The sequence below is a fragment of the Rhea pennata genome, chromosome Z, assembly GCF_028389875.1.
Source record: "Rhea pennata isolate bPtePen1 chromosome Z, bPtePen1.pri, whole genome shotgun sequence".
NCBI lineage: Eukaryota > Metazoa > Chordata > Aves > Rheiformes > Rheidae > Rhea > Rhea pennata.
The window spans coordinates 68244989-68261639 of record NC_084702.1 but is presented as its reverse complement, the minus strand read 5'-3'; the positions used below and the strand labels follow the sequence as shown (position 1 = coordinate 68261639).

General features: G+C 34.0%; 1 protein-coding gene across 1 annotated transcript in view; it reads right to left on the bottom strand.

The window, feature by feature from the left end:
- The window catches only part of CPLANE1 (ciliogenesis and planar polarity effector complex subunit 1), a 56876-nt gene that overhangs the window by 25663 nt on the left and 14562 nt on the right, over window positions 1-16651 (bottom strand). Inside the window, exons 14-29 of the mRNA XM_062599969.1 lie at window positions 16004-16084; window positions 14906-15070; window positions 13943-14116; window positions 11347-11575; window positions 10959-11098; window positions 9401-9618; window positions 8932-9096; window positions 7780-7918; window positions 7286-7395; window positions 6069-6230; window positions 5804-5912; window positions 5127-5433; window positions 3782-4718; window positions 2530-2693; window positions 877-1010; window positions 207-289 (exon numbers count right to left, since the gene is read on the bottom strand). Coding sequence (XP_062455953.1) covers window positions 207-289; window positions 877-1010; window positions 2530-2693; window positions 3782-4718; window positions 5127-5433; window positions 5804-5912; window positions 6069-6230; window positions 7286-7395; window positions 7780-7918; window positions 8932-9096; window positions 9401-9618; window positions 10959-11098; window positions 11347-11575; window positions 13943-14116; window positions 14906-15070; window positions 16004-16084 — 3317 coding nt within the window. The remainder of the gene's footprint in view (window positions 1-206; window positions 290-876; window positions 1011-2529; window positions 2694-3781; window positions 4719-5126; window positions 5434-5803; window positions 5913-6068; window positions 6231-7285; window positions 7396-7779; window positions 7919-8931; window positions 9097-9400; window positions 9619-10958; window positions 11099-11346; window positions 11576-13942; window positions 14117-14905; window positions 15071-16003; window positions 16085-16651) is intronic.

Sequence of the window (16651 nt, the reverse complement as noted above, 5' to 3'; positions counted from 1 at the left end):
TATATATATATATATAAAAAAAATAATGTATTTTTATATGTTGTTTATATAGGCATACACAGATCTAGTTTTACAGATATTTTACAGATATTGAAATAATTTTTCAGAAGTGCTCACAGAAGATCTAGCTTTACTATTGTTGAATTATTTGCGACTTTCATCCCTGATTTAAGTAGGGATAAGTTCTATGTAAGATGATAACTTGCCTTTCCTCTTTCATGTTCTACAGGTTTGATCCTGACAGAGCTAGTAGAGCTTTTTGGAGTTTCAAATGGCTCTTCAAAGAACTCTACGAAACAAACACAATTATAAATCAGCAAACTACATGACATACAGCATTGTTATGTGATGAACTGGTCACATTCGTTTACTTACCCTCTGAAGAAGGAAAAAGGGGTTAAGACACCTTTCAGCAAATTAAAAATGTTTATTATTACTAGTAGATGATACATTGCCAGAAGAAACAAGGCTTATTCTCTGAAACTATCTTAAGTTTTCAGAGTGGGAATATGATGAATTTAACTGCACATTCAACTCAAAATTTTCAAATCATATTTTACATAGCCTTCATGAATATTTTGTAATCAAAGTCTCTATACCAAATTTCTATATTAAAAAAAAATACATAAATGCAAAAGTGATCAGAAAAAGCATTGAGAAAGCAAACTTATAAAATTTACTTAGAATCTAAAACTGATTAAATACTAATTTCAATAGAACAAGAAAAGCTTTCTTCCATTTCTGATTAAATAAAAAAAAAAGGGGGGGGGGGGGGGACAAACAAAACCAGAAGAGAAACATATAATCCTACTCAGACAAAACTCTTACCACTTAATAGGTCAGACCATACTAAAAGGACATATCATAAAAACAAACCTTTACTTTCTGATTTTGCATCTAATTCTTCCTGAAGAAACGGTCCCTCTTCATTAAGATCTTCAATCATATGTGGCACAGAATAATTCTCATGATTAATTTCCTTCTTAAAATAATTTGACTTTGTAGACATTCTGGTAATAGGAATTACAAAAAGCAATTAAAAATAGAAATAAGATAACTATTTGATTCAGTACAAGCATACTGTTCCTCCCAGTTTGCAGGCTAGTGTAGAAATGTAGCATAAGTAAGTACTGGTGTGATATAATCAGTGTTCACAAAAAATTACTCTCTGAGTTTCATTGAAACCAAGACTTACTTTTTGATATAGCTGTAATATTTCATTCACACTTTTTTATTCACACAATTGTGTGAATAAATTTATTGTGTGAATATTTTATTCACGCAATTATTAATTGTTTCAGATGGCTGTATCCTGGAAAATGTAACCAACACGTACAATTTACCAAAAAGAAAATGGAAAGTATAAACTGCACCATGGATGTGAAAATATCTAGCTAAGATTATTTTCATCTCCCTCGCAGAAATTTCCTTTGTTTAAAAAAACGCTCTTGCCAGGCACATCAGTACCTTAGAGTCTTAATACCAAAGATCTTTTGTTTCTTTGCTTGTAAGAGTGTGAGATATAAAGAAATACCACAAACCACTTCATGCTGTGGATTCTACATCTTTGGAGGAATTCAAGGTATTAACAAATATTTACTCCGTTTTCCCCATATTTTTTTCATATGCACATACATGCACATAGCTAGATTACAAATCCAGGGATGGGGAGAAATATTGTGAACTCTCAACATAATGAAAACTACACTGAAGAGAGTGAAATTTATCTGAATTATCTGAGAAACTGATATAAATTATAATAGAATCCTTGATTCTATTTTCACATTACTAACTTTATAAACAATCATGTTTATAAGCAAATCATGTTATAAACAAATCACTACATATGCACCAGTACATCATTTTCTAAATAGGGGTATGTCTGTTGATAGAACATATTTAATCTCCTTTTTTGTATCACAAAAGTAATGTTAGGTCTCACTCTTGAATTTCTATAAAAAGTTAACTCTTATAACAAAGATCTGACAATATGCAAAACTTCCAGCTTGCAAACTGTTAATGCTAACAGTGCTTAAGAGAGAACTTAAGATTTTTTATGGATGTCACGAAAAGTGATATAAGCATAAAAAAACCACCAAAATCATTAATACCTATGATTTCCTGAAAATTTTGTATTATAAAATTGGTCGAGTATTTGAGAAGACACAATGTCATGCAATTCTATGAAGCACAATAAAATCTGTATTCCTTTCATCAAGTTAGTAACAGGCATCACAGTTTACAAAAGAACACCTTAAACGTTCCAGTGGAATAACTAACTTATACAGATACTTAAAAAAGAGGATATATTTAACATCTACAGATCATGTTTTGAGAATAACTTAGAGCAAAGTAACAGCCTATTTCATGCAGCTGTAAAAGATAGGTATGTGAAATCAGAATTTTGCTTTATACTCAAAATAAACTATATACATAGCATGTCATAATAGTAGGACTCTCTTATTGATGTCCTGCTTGGCTGAGGAATTACGATCAACTGGAGTTCTTCAATTGAAAAAAAAATATTACCTAAAACCACTTTCAGAGAGGTCATCATAGGCTTTTACACTCTGGACATTAAGTGGAGGATCTGCCAATACAAAAGAGCTTTCATCTATGCTACTTTTTTTCTCTATCTTGGGTTGTGCTTCTGATAGGGATGCAAATTCTTTCAAATCCTGATTACCTGGATGCTATAAAAAGAAAAAAAACTTAAAAAAAACTTATTTGATATTTATTAAAAACTTGTTATTTCATATGGTACATTTATGCTTAACTTTGTAATATTTTCTCTATTACTGAGCTGAGAAATTCAGGCTTTACAGTTGCCTATAGAAGCTGAGTTTTGCCTCTTCTTGCACTAAGTGAAGCAAGGGTCCTTTGACTTATCTGAAGAAATTATAAAATATCACTTATCCTTGTTAGTATGTGACAATTTAATATCCTCTTATACAAAGAAATACAAAAATATTCGGCCTTCAGCACCAATAATAAAAAATTAGTAATGAACTACTAAAATACTAGCACTGAAGACAGTCTAAGTGGCAAAGAAAAACTTACCTAATTGTGCGTAATGAGAAATGTATACAACACTTTTGGCAGTAAGTTGTAAATAAAATACAGGTGACACTTGTCAAAAAACAGAAAATGCAAATCAAAAAAAAAAAAAAGAGAAAATCTCTTGATCTGTGAGGCAAATCTCCAAAAAAACCACCCTTTCAATTTAGCAAATATAAAGGAAAAAGGGTCCAGCTGCCCCCTTATATAAAGTAACTGCCTCAAACTCTTCTGAAGAACATTCCTCAATTTGTTTAAAAACATTAATTCAAAGCTCACTTTTCACCACTACTTCAATCTGATTGCATCTGTATTGACCTCTGAAGACAAATAAATCAAAATTTAAGTCTCCTCAGAGAAAACATTTCCTGATTAGTCATCTTGTTTTTTTCATACTCTATGTCCAATTCTATCTTTTATTCAAAGATGATGTCCAGAACTAGAAACAATAATTTAACTTCTAAGCATTTGCTCAAGTACTGTGGTATCTAGATAAATGAGTTAGATTTTAAAGAGGACTTGCACCTCCAACCAACATCTTCCTACCGAACTTCAGTGTTCCTGGAATGTTTTCCTTTTCCTAGCAACCCTAAGGAAAAGCTATTACTCAATATTCTGTGTTTTACTGAGAACATAACTATGAAATAAAAGGTAATACATTATATCTTCTTTATTGCCATAAATAACACACATTTCACTAATACTTCCCCATCCTCTTTCTTACCTTAAATTTTATATTTCTTGCTTGCAATCCATCATTGTATAGCTGTTCTAAAAGCCATAAGGAAGTAAGGACAGCAGCTGCTGATGTTTTCACATGTATCATTGGGAGTTTCTCCTCTAATGAATCTTGTACATTGGAACCACAGAGCAGTCTTTTATCAGACCATCTGATCATCCACTCAAGTAATTTTGCTATATTGTTAAATTTATCTATCAATTCTCTAGCTAGTTCATCTCCTGGTACAATATCAACTATATCAGTAATTTTGTAAATGTATTTAGAAGTGACTGGAGTTTGTGAGCTACAGAAAGTGAGGTTGGGAAAGGCCTGGCTTGCTAGCGCAAAAGTTACTCCTTGACTATCAACTTGAGTGCTGTAAATTGACTTGTGTTTTAAACCAAACAATCCTCTGTCAAGACCTTTCATTAAGTTGTGCTCAGAAGGTTCCATTGATTCTGTTGACTGTACAATGGAAACAGACACTTGATTTTCCAAAACATTTTGTTTTTCATTATGGACAGAAACTGTTTCAGAATTGCAAGATGCCAGGGTAACAGTATAGCAAGACCCTGCTCTAAACACACGTTGACTTCTTGTTTTGCCTTGTCGACGTTTTAGCGTTGTATGAACATCAAAAAAGAGAGAGTTTAATTCATGATCTCTAAGAAGTCCAGAAAAGCTGGTAAGAAATGGAATTCCAGGGTCACTGCAGTTTATCAGGTCTCTCTCAAGAACATAACTCAAAAATAATTCTAAGAAAATAACATATTCATCATCATCACGTTCAAATTCCCATGCACCGACTATAGGCAAATTACACTGATTATGCAGGTTCTTTCTATGTACTTTTTCTTTATATTTTGTTTTCCAGTTAAGAGTTCTTATCTTGCAGGTAGTATTCTTGCTGCCTATTTCTCCTGTCTTAGGTTCATTATCCCTATAAGACAACAAATAAACAGAAGTGTAGATAACTCCAGACTTACATAAAAAAAGAATCATAAATGCAACATTACTCCTCCCTTCTCCTCTATTGTTAAAAACTGGAATCTAACAAAAGCAAATTTACATTAATATATTTTTAGCTGGCAAATTAATCATCGCATGTAAAACCCTTAGCTTCTCAGTAGTATCATATATGAATTTGATTGTAGCTAATAACTTAAACTTCAGGAACAGATATTGCATAGTATGTGATATAACATTGGCAGTCCTAAGATTAAAGCCTTCTAGTAACAGGTAATCCGATAAATCACAATTATCCTGTTTGGTAAAAAAAAGCTACTTGAACAATAGAAGAAAATCTTTTCCCCCCTCTCGCAACTTCTTGTTGTCAGTTTCTTCATACCTTTGAGGTGAAGGTGTTTGATCTCTTGCTTCTTCAGTAAGCAAAGGATCAGAAAGTGTATCTACTGTTTCAGCATCACTATATACCTGAGGATTCCCAAAATCAGTAAGTGTGCTTCTGCTTAGACTAGTCCCTAATGAGAATCTGTCGTAACAATGTGCCTCATCATTTGCAGCTCCCTCTTCTGCTGGCTCCCAAATATTAATTTCAATGGGGCCTATGTTCCTTATTACACGTTTCAAGGCCTTCACTCTCACTTTTTCAGCAGTGTGTATGACACAAGGCATCATTTCTTCGCTACTGGGACCTAAACAAAGAGAGACAAGCAATTTTACATGGAAAACTCCTCTGTTTTGACTTGTTCTCTCAAATTAAGACATGAATAGATCTTAAATCATCATAAATTGTGTCATCAAGAAACGCAGACTGTAACTGTGATGAGGAGAAGAAACCTCATCAATTCTGAAGTCGTTACATTCTATTATTGGTATAGATGTATCAAGAAGAAAACATAAAATCTGCCACAAACCTTTCTCCAAGCTGTGTAAATGAAAGCTACAATAACTGTTTTAAATGAGATATGAAAGACTGAATTGTCACAAGCAGGGTAAATAAGTAAGTAGGGTAAAAGAGGAAGGAAGTTTGTTTAATATTTCCTGAAGAACGATGCACATTACCTTTAACAATACAGTGTCTGAGTTGCTGCTGTAGAGTATGGTATTTATCTCTTAGCGGAACCCTTACATCTTCAGAATTAGGAAATGCTTTTACCAAAATTTCTGCCACCTGCATAAAATAAAGTTTCAAGTAACTGACAGAGAAGCAAATTTTAATTCCCAATAGAACCTGCACCATCAAAAAGTCTCAATTATAGGATTTACAAGGAGAGGAAAAACTTGAGACAATCTCTACTGCTTTTATTTTAGCTTTAGTTTCTTTTACCTTTTTGATTGGTGGCAATTCTCCAAGAAGACTCAAAATTACATCTTGAACTAATTCTTCAACATTCATGAACCTGCAGAAAGGAAGCATTCGACAAGCCCATTCCACTGCATTCAGACAATGCTCAACTGTAGAGGCATCATACTCATTCTCCTTAAGACCCTAAAAAAAGTTACTATGTAAACATGAATTGGTATGAGCAATAAATTTCAGTTAAACTATTCACACAGTTTAATTTTTAATGATTCTTCTCTATCTAATAGAAAATAAAAAGTTAATTGCCAGTGAGAAAAGAATACACTGCCACTATATAGAATTAAGGTTGTAACTGACAATTACTTGAAAAACACTCTGCTGAAGAGCCCACTTCAAGTCATTTAGAGTAAAACCTAAGGATTTAAGACCACCATAAACTCTTCTTTAGAGGCAACGTATTGCAGCCAGCTGAGAGGCTTTTATCATGGGTTAATTTATTTTGAAGCAGTCAGTGTTTTGTGTTTGATTTGATACTGTCACAAAAAGCACAGAAGAATCAGAATATTCTGCTATTTGAAACAGTCAACTTTTTTATTTGAAGCTTCTTTTTTCTGATGACGATAAACTTGGGGCTCATTTTTAAAGGGAAATAATACTTTGCTGAGGTCTTAGAGGTATGAATATAGATATGACAAAAATCAACATCCACACTGTCACAGAAAATACAACAAATATTATATGCTCCTAATTTCTTCCTTCTTCCTTGACTTCTGACATCAGTTGATGAAGGTAAAAGTAGAGAAAAAATTATTAAATTTTAACATCTTTCATTGGTTTTTCTGAACATACCAAAGCTCATAAAACTTGCATCACGCAAAGAAAGATAGTACATTAAATACAGGAAACACCCAAAATAACTTAAGAAAACTATAAAAGGAATAAATACCTTAGTTAAATAACAAAATCAGAAAATACGGCAGTTCTGGCAGTATGACTATTGAATTACCGAAGTTAAATACCAAGCCAAAGATCAACAGAAATACCATCAGAAAGATGTACTTCACATGAACTGCATTACTCTGTGAAATCATATATTTGCTACATATTATTTCACTCTGTTAATATTGTCCTGTGACAAGCAAGGAAGAGTCCTCAGCACAAACTTACAGCAAATCTTTAGAATTCATCTTACAGTTCTATGCTGTTATAATATACCTTTACTATATTAGTAACATAATTACCATATAATTATTCATATTTTCTCTTGCAGTTTGGTACCGCCTGCAATTGTCTGATAATCTTTCACGAACATGAAACATCCAACACAATGCACACAGTTCTCTGAAGCAACCTGTAAGAGAAACATGCAATGTGGTGAGAAGTTCTATTTAAAGAAATGAAATAACACAGCTTGAGATTTCTACATTATTTATCTTAAGAGTAATTAAAGAGAAAAAGCCTCATCCTTGATGTTTCTACAGTATTCCACAGCTAAAGCTCTGCAGTCCCACTCAGTATTCATCTTTGACATCTGTCAGATCTAACAAATAATCTAGAGAAAGAACTTTTGTATTAAGAGTCTGATGGCTAACAGGATTAAAAGCTAGAAACAGAAAGTGTTTCTGCAGGTATGTTGCAGTGTAACATTTCAAGCCGACTAGTGTTTCTTTGTAACTGCAGATTATCTTGTGTCCTTTTTTCAGCTATGAATTAGTCTATTTTATTGCATACAGACCTAAAATTTTACAGGAAACATCATCAAACTGATGGTCTCCAGAAGATGTTGGCCTATTGAATACAGTAGGAAAATTGCAATAACGAAACAAACTCTCTGGAAATGGACTCAGTGAAGGCAGAGATCCTTTCATTCGAATCTATAGATAAAAAAAAAAAAGGATAATAATTCTTAGATTTTAATTATTTAAATACAGTTTACCAATTTATACTTGTATCTGCAGATTAGAAATTTAATTCAGCCTTTCATGCCAAAATTGAAATAAAACAAATCAATTAAAGTTTTGTACGTATTACTACTGAAGTACAGCCTCTCTGTTATTAGTAGATCATTGTCAAGATTAATAGAGTTCCCTTAAGCTTACTTTTCATTTTCTTTAATTCAGTATTCTGGAAATTAATTTAAAGGGATATGTTTAGTATGAGCTATGCTATCTAGAATGCTTTAGCCTACATGGCAATCATACGTACCTTGAAATTTCTCGGCAATAATGCATTAGAGAAACTAAGCTGATAGTTACGTGGCCACTTGAATCCAGCATAGTCCAGGCCACTGCCAGCTAAGGCAGACTGGCTTTCTCTCCTGTTTCAGCTGCTACTTCTCACCACATGCCTGTGTCAGCATTAAGCATTTTTGTGGCCATGCAGTGAGCAAGAAGAGGTAAATACCCATTTGTTAGCCAAAGCAGTTCCTGACCCAACTCCACGCTTGAGGGTCCATAAGCCCTGTGCTTTACTTTAATGATGTTCATGCATCAGCTTCTCTCTTACGTATTCAAACCTTCACGATCTGGAACACACTTCTAGTAGTAGTAGTAGCTACAACTCTGAATTAAATCAAGCTCGTTTCTTTCAAATGCAGGCACTTATTACATGACAAACTTCAGAGAGAAACATGTTTATACTTTAATCAAGCAGGTACATAAAGAAATAAAAGGAGACACTTATGAAATGGACATGCTGGATCTTTAGGTTCTGGTTCCAGAAAGAGCTGAATATGGATTATAAAGTAATGGATGAAGATATGTAAAGAACATCCGATATCAGCAGAATCAAGATGAGGCTGAACAATCCTGCCACACAAATACAAACTTGTCAAATCTCTAATATCTACTAGTTGATCAAATTACAAATAAACAAGCTTATTGCTTACTTTTTGCATAACTTTTCTTGCCCTCTTGAGTTGTGTAATATACCACTGTGCTGCAGGGAAGGAACAACGGGCAGCCCGGAAGAGCAAGATAATTCGCTGCAGAACTCCTGACACTTTCTGACGACTCTCCCTCTCAATTTTTAGAAGAATGTCATTGCAATCTTCCTGAAGAACGCAAAAATCAAAGTAGAAAAACAACACAGCCAAAAAACAGAAAGGATATAAAGAATAAGGAATCTAACTTGAATATCATTTCTGCACCTCATCTTCTTTACAGCACAGATTCTTTATGGAAAAAACAGGAAGAGGCATACATAGTTTGTTATCACTTAAGTGTTAGTACTACTTAAGAGAACATAGAAGAAAAATTAGAAAGAAAAAAAGAACTTCAAGGAACCAGACTTCAGGCCAAGATCATTTTATAAACAGATTCAAACTAGTACCCAAAAAGCCCCTATCACACACTTACTTCACTGAGGGAAGCTGGCTGAGGACAGTACAATGGTGGTGCTGGAAGATAAAGCCCATCAGGAACTAAACCACACAGCTTTCTGCCAAGATCCTTGCCAGAATCCATTAAAAGCTGAAACATCTCTGAGAGAATATCAGCATCTGCCATAACAGCAGCTTTCAGTAGTTCCTGCACTGAACTATAAAGAACATTTGAATCTTCTTCTTCAATAGGATCTATAAAATATTAAGGATAGAAACTGATAAATTAACTGACTCAATTAATACATGCCATTTTTTCTGAAATTATGCTTTGTTATTGTAATTCACATTCATCTATTATAATTTAAACATCTTGCCACCTTGTTTTAAGAAAAGCTTTCTCATGATTGAAAATAGTATTTAATCAATTTTAGTACTTTGCCACATTAAGCAAAAACTATAGCCTTCCTGGATAGACAGCTGAGCTTTTCAGTCAAACTTTTGTTTGGAATAAAACTCTAGCAAATCATTCTCACCCATCAGGCATAAATTGTACATTGCACTAATAACCAGAACAATTATTTTATCAGTGAGCATGATCAAGGATACGGAATTATGGTGTTTTTTCTTTTGTTTTTAAATATACCATTTTTTCTCCTGTAGGATGTAGCAGGATCTTTAATACACATCATTAATTGATTTTTGAAATTTGTACTCTATTATACTGCTCTGCTTCTGTATGTACTCCTACTGCTTTTCTTGAAATAATTTGTTTTTGCAAGTCTTTTCAGTACCTACTATACTTATAAATGTATATACTTATATACAGTGTGCGCATGCACGTTTTAAAAATAACATCTTTGGAAATGAGTACAAATGAAGAAACTACATAATGTTTGCAACCTGGCTTATCTGAAGATTAACATGGCATCCACATGCTGACAGGCAATTAAAATGCTGCTTCCAAACACACACACACACACACACAAGTAAGGAATACGGATCACACCAGTGAACTTTCTGTAAGATGTAAATAAAGACAGGTTAATCTAGCTAGGTGGCAAATTTTAGCAGTAAAGGAAAGGCAAAAATTAAAGAACATCATCATGTAACTTATTTTAATACAAAAGTGATGATGTCTTCCATACTGTTAGTATATTCACATTTATTTCAGGGTGTTGTTTTTTTTTTTTTTTTTTTTTTTTTTTTTTAGTGAAGTGTCAGTTCTTCCAAAATGAAGTTAGTATCTGTCAATACCTTACTTGACTATATCTGGTAAGTACAAAGAAGGGACTATTATATGGCATTACAAAAATTACAAAGCATAGAGTAAGAAAAACCTTTGGTTGCAAGCCATGAATGAAGTCGTAATGTTCTCCCCAGACTGCCAAACAACAATGATGATAAGATCTATTTTTGGACTGAAAAGCCAAAACACAAAAGCATTTAAAAGGTAAAGTATTTGCACAAATTATAATAGTAGCACAAATGCTGGTGGGGGAGAGGGACTTGATTCTTTTAAAGACAATTTATAACGTGTAATATGAAGTGAAACAACATGAAGAATAAACAAAATTATTTATGATTTTATGTACCTGTAAACTGTTTGTATTTAATACTTCTTTCATTTGCTGTTTCAGAAATAACTGGTTGTCCTAATAAAGATTGTAACTTTTCCTGAAAAGTCTGTGTTGGTGATAAGCTTAATGGTAGATGATACTCTGTCTTTTTCAATCTGAAAATGTACCAAGAAACTGTTCATTATAAACAAAGTAAAGATCAAACAGAATCTAACCAAACTATGTAAAATAATTAATCTAAACCAGTAACTAATCATAATACGTTAGGTCTTACAGCTACGAAAAATTGAGAGAGAGGTATTTTTGAAGCAAAGAACATGCTAATATTCTTTGCTAAAATAAAGTTAACACAAATACAGTTAAATAACAAAATATATTATACTAATTCCAAGCCCCAGTTTACCTTGAGAACTGATTGGAGCTCTGACAATATAGATCATAGGCCACACCAATTGAAACAGACAGCTTCCAGTCCCCAAGCCTGTGTGTTAGCCACACAGCCTCTGGAACAAGTCCTCCAACAAAGAACAAGTCAAGAGCATATTCAGCTGTCCACACAGAGGAAAGATTCTGGTCTCTCACAGCTCTGGTAACCAAAGAATGTTGGAGGGGAATAATACGAGGAGACACATCTGAGGCACAAAAATACATCTTAATATTCATCTTATAGTATTCAGAACTATTCAAAAAATTCAGAGTTTATACTGTGAAGCTTTGCTCACGCTGCTTTCTGATTCATTTCAGTGTAACACTGCACATTTCTCAGAGATGTGCTACAAGGGTTTATCACCAGCAGGTTGATGCAACTCACGCTATGATACAATATCAAGTTCAAAATAAGCTATTTCTCCACGTAGTAATGTGGGGTATCTAAGCATATGTGAGATTTGTACATTATTCTTACTTTAAAGACTTAATCACACTGATGGAATACTTGTGAGTATGCTAAGTGTGCTGGTAATATTCCAGAGGGTAGATTTGAGAAAAAAGGAAATAGACTTTTCCTACTATACCCATGCTGTATGTACTCACTATGCTCCTTATTACACAGGAGGATAGAAGGCTACGGTGCATTTTTGGGATAGAATAGCACATTATTTTAAGAGAATAAACTAAGGTTAAAGACAAATTTAATATTTGATTGTTTCCTGAGGTTTAAATTGTTTTTCCAAGGTTTTATTTCCTGTTTTTCATAGAGAGGTACATTCAGTGTTCAAGAAACCTAAAATACACAAACTCTAAGGAATGAGCTCCCACACTTCTTGCTGCTGTTGAAGCAATGACATTATTAATTATTAATGGAAATATTCACACTGAACCTGCTTGTGGAACATAAATTTTCTTTGAAAAACTCACTACATACATGGATCTTTAAAAAATACAAGAATCAAAATCAAGGTCTTATTTTTCAGGTTCTGTCTCAAAAATTGTCTGATTAAAATATCCAGATAGATCATACCAGAATACATACTGGCACCAGTCACAGCCCAGGAATATTAAAAATAATCTATGTATTCAGATAATTTTAGAAAAACTAAGCAATCAAATTAAGTTAATAGTATAGATCAATATCTGACTTTACGATACCAACTTAGTATTGAAGTACTTAAAATACTTCTAATATAATACCTTTTGCCAATGGTTATTAAATCACTGTGAATCATTAAGTCTGAAACCAAAAATTTCCTATGAAGGGAAATCTTTAGACATGAGCGTCTTGCAGAAAATAGACAAACCATCCACTGTGATAAATGTTCCTTCTCAGAAAAACGCTGAAGTTAGGACCTAAATTCCTAAGTACTATCTGAATTCAATGACAAATCAGCTTGCTGTGATACTACGGTGTGTGAAGCACTCTGGCTTCCAAGCCTGATTTTTACTGAATAAGCAAAAAAAGAAAAAAAAAGAAAAAAAAAAGCTTTTTTCTGGATTTTCAGTTTGGGTCATTCCATATCACAGTCCAGTCTGATCCTCCCCATTTTGGGATCGAAGTCAGAATAAGAGCCACAGGTCTAAGTAAAAGTGCAGGGGACGTAACATTATTTTTGCACAATTTGAGTGAAAAAAATGCTTTCTTTTCCTTGAATATCAAATTTACATCCTAATCTCAAAGCACAAAAAAGCGGACATAAAAAAAAAAAATCACGTTAACATGGCTTACGTAATTCAGTTGCTCCTTATAATATTAGCTGTAAATATCAAAATATTATCAATAATCCACAGATGCAAAACTCTCATCTTATAAACATGCACACAAACATACTAACACACTAACACACACACACACACACACACACACACACACACACACAGAGTCCTCAACAAAAATATTTGAATAAAACTAAGTTATTTCATCTTTCGTAGAATCATAGAATCAGTAAGGTTGGAAGGGACCTCTGGAGATATCTAGTCCAACCTCCCCACTCAGTAGGGTCACTAGAGCATGTTAGACAGGGTTGCATCCAGACGGGCCTTGAAGATCTCCAGAGGAGACTCCACAGCCTCTCTGGGCAACCTGGTCCAGGGCTCTGTCACTCTCACAGGGAAGAAATTCCCCCTCACGGTCAGGCAGAACTTCCTGTGCTTCAATTTCTGCCCATTGCCTCTTGTCCCGTCACATGGGACAACTGAAAAGAGTTTGTCCTCGTCCCCTTGACACCCTCCCTTCAGGTACTTATTGATAAGATCCCCCCTCAGGCTTCTCTTCCCCAGGCTGAAGAGGCCCAGCTCTCGCAGCTGTTCCTCGTAGGGCAGGTGCTCCAGCCCTCTGAGCATCTTCGTAGCCCTACGCTGGACTCTCTCCAGTAGCTCCATGTCTCTCTTGTACTGGGGAGCCCAGAACTAGATGCAGTACTCGAGATGAGGCCTCACCAGGGCTGACAATTAATGATGTTGAAAACCACAAATTACAAAGTTAGAGCACAATATTTAGCATTTATATACAAGTGAAAAAATTATGAGTTAAGGACAGTAAATTAAACTACTTTGTAAGACAATACCTAGTTTGATGTGAAGTGGATGCAGGATGTCAACATTATGTGGAGGAAGGATATAAAGCAGTTGATTTGTGAAATAAGCGGCCATGAATCGTGCCATGGATTGAATTACAGCCAGAGCTGCTTCAGTATGAACTTCTGTTACCTTCCACAGTTCATGCTGAGAATACTTGGTATCTAAAAAAACAAAACAAAAACAAAACCCAAAACAAATTAAAACATTCAGAGAAAAATTACTTTAAATTTGAACTCTTTGAATGTTTAATTATAGCTTATAAAGTGTTTCTTTTAAACAAGCAAACTAAGTTAAGTAACAGCTTCTTGACAAGCTCCCAGGACTTATGGACTTAATCTTTTACATTAATTACATGTTGTATTAAAGACTTTCATATTAGGTTTCTAATAACTACAGATGGACCCTAAATCTCCAAATTTAGATCAGATTTGAGTCCAAAACTCTGTTTAAATTTGGAAATTCAGATCCAATATTCTGACTCAGCAGGAAAAGGATATAAATATTTGCAAAAAAAAAAAAAAGACTTAAAAAACAAACAAAAAAACCCAGTGTCAATTTAGGATTGGTGACCAATCCTAAATCAACTATTTTATTATCTCATATCATAAAAACATAGATCAATAAAAAATTGTGTCATTTTCCCCTTATTTTCCCCAGCCAAAGTCTTTTCCTCGAACAGATTTGAATCTAAGAATATTTAACAATCTACACTTTCACTATAAATTACTCAATAAAGAAATGTGGTCTGAACTCCAGTAACGGCAACCAAAAGAACATCAGGATCCGAAAAAGATTTTTAAAGTCACTGAGAACAGACTTCAGACTTGTCAAGTGTGAATAGAAAAGAATAATGTGAAGTGTGTGTATGATAGCACTGAAATCAGACTTCAGGTCATCCAAACAATACTAACACATTACAATGCCTCTATTTTCTTGCCGTATAAACATACCAGAAAAAATTTCCATCTGCCTTACTGAGAGCTGTGATCGCCTTAGAATCTCTCCTACCAGATGATCACAGAGCCCCTGAGCCTCGCACAAGTTATAGTGATATAAGTGGCAAAATAATATAGCAAGATAGTATCTACTTTGAAGAAAACATGTTCTTTTTCCTCCTGTATTAAAAGAAAATGAAAAAAAGGAAAGTAAGAAACACAGAAACAGACATAGCAAATCTGAAAATATGACTTTCTCCCATTCCAAAAAAGCACATCTACACACACACATACTCTGAGAAACTACTGGTAATACAGGGAATAGAACTCAGGTGCAGTTATTTTAGGAGATAGGATCTTCCTTCAATCTATAAGGTACCAGAGAGTCAATGTTCATTCTTAACAGTTTCACTTCTAGAGAGTGAAAGCACAGTGCATAATCGTTAAGACACAGCAACGACAGCACAGCTCAGAGGAGGCTAGCATTTACAGAAGGGATGCCTGAGACAATGAAATTAACTCCTAATTTGCTTAGTGATCCACCAAGTTTCAAACATCTTGAATTCTTTCTGTATGGTTCTGAATGAGGTATTCCTCATCCTAATAATTAGAGAGAAAACAAAACAAAACCAAACCAAACGAAACCAAACCAAAACAAACCCCTCACAATCCCAGGGAAGAGGTTTTGGAATATCTGTTTCCAGTCAATTCCTACGAAGACTCCTGTCACAGATTCTTTTTAGTCTTGTTACTCCCCAATCACACAGTCTTCTGGTTTCACTATCATAACAATTGATTTTTGTTCATCTGTCTTTCACTGTCACTTTCTTGCTCAGAAATCTACTTGAAGTTTTTCTGGAATAAGTACATTACAGTCATAAAAAAATCCTGATGTCAAAATAGAAATGCATGGAATTTTCTTAGGGAGCAATCAAGTCAAGTTTTGACTGGTCTCTATTCAAGTCAGCTTAATTTCAAGTATACATTCTTTATCTTTTCTTTATCCTTTATCTTTTTTTAACCTTGTCTTCCTTTCTGAAGAGCACCAGAGAATCATTAATAACTATGTAAAGTGATTACACAAATACCTAAAAGGATTATTTTATCCCTTACCATTTGCTTTGATTTCACAAAGAGATCTTCTCCATGCATCCACAGATTCTCTGTATGAGCCTAAAAGGAACTTCTCCTCACCTATAAAAAAAATCATACATTCAACAAGTTAAAAGCTTCACATAGTTACAATTTTACAGATGCTTGCACATGCACACCCCCACACCCCATAACCATAGCCAGGTAGTTCAGTATTTAAAATCTGAAACTATGTACTTCAGTATTAAAAATCTGCAATAATCTATTAATGGAGAAAAAAATTTTCTCTTATCCATTTTCAGATTTTGTATAATGTGAAATATGTTCATTGTAAAAAATAGTAGTAAATCTACTTCGTAAACTGATCATATATTTTCTTTCACTGTAAAACCAGTTCCAAACCACAGGTCTATGGACCATTTCATCTCTCTAAATTCCACCTCTCCACCTCTATTTCTATTCCAATTTTTAGTTCATTGGTCAATTTCAAACTACTTTGACAGAAAGGTAGATTATCACACATGTATTTGTAGTTCTTGAAGTCTGAGGAAATAAATAAATGAATAAACAAAAATTTACAAAAGCACAGTCCCTGGGCAGAGCAAAGGATGAAATAACAGTGTCACCACAGAAGGAAAAGCAAGGACAGGTCTGCCACTCACCATTCTG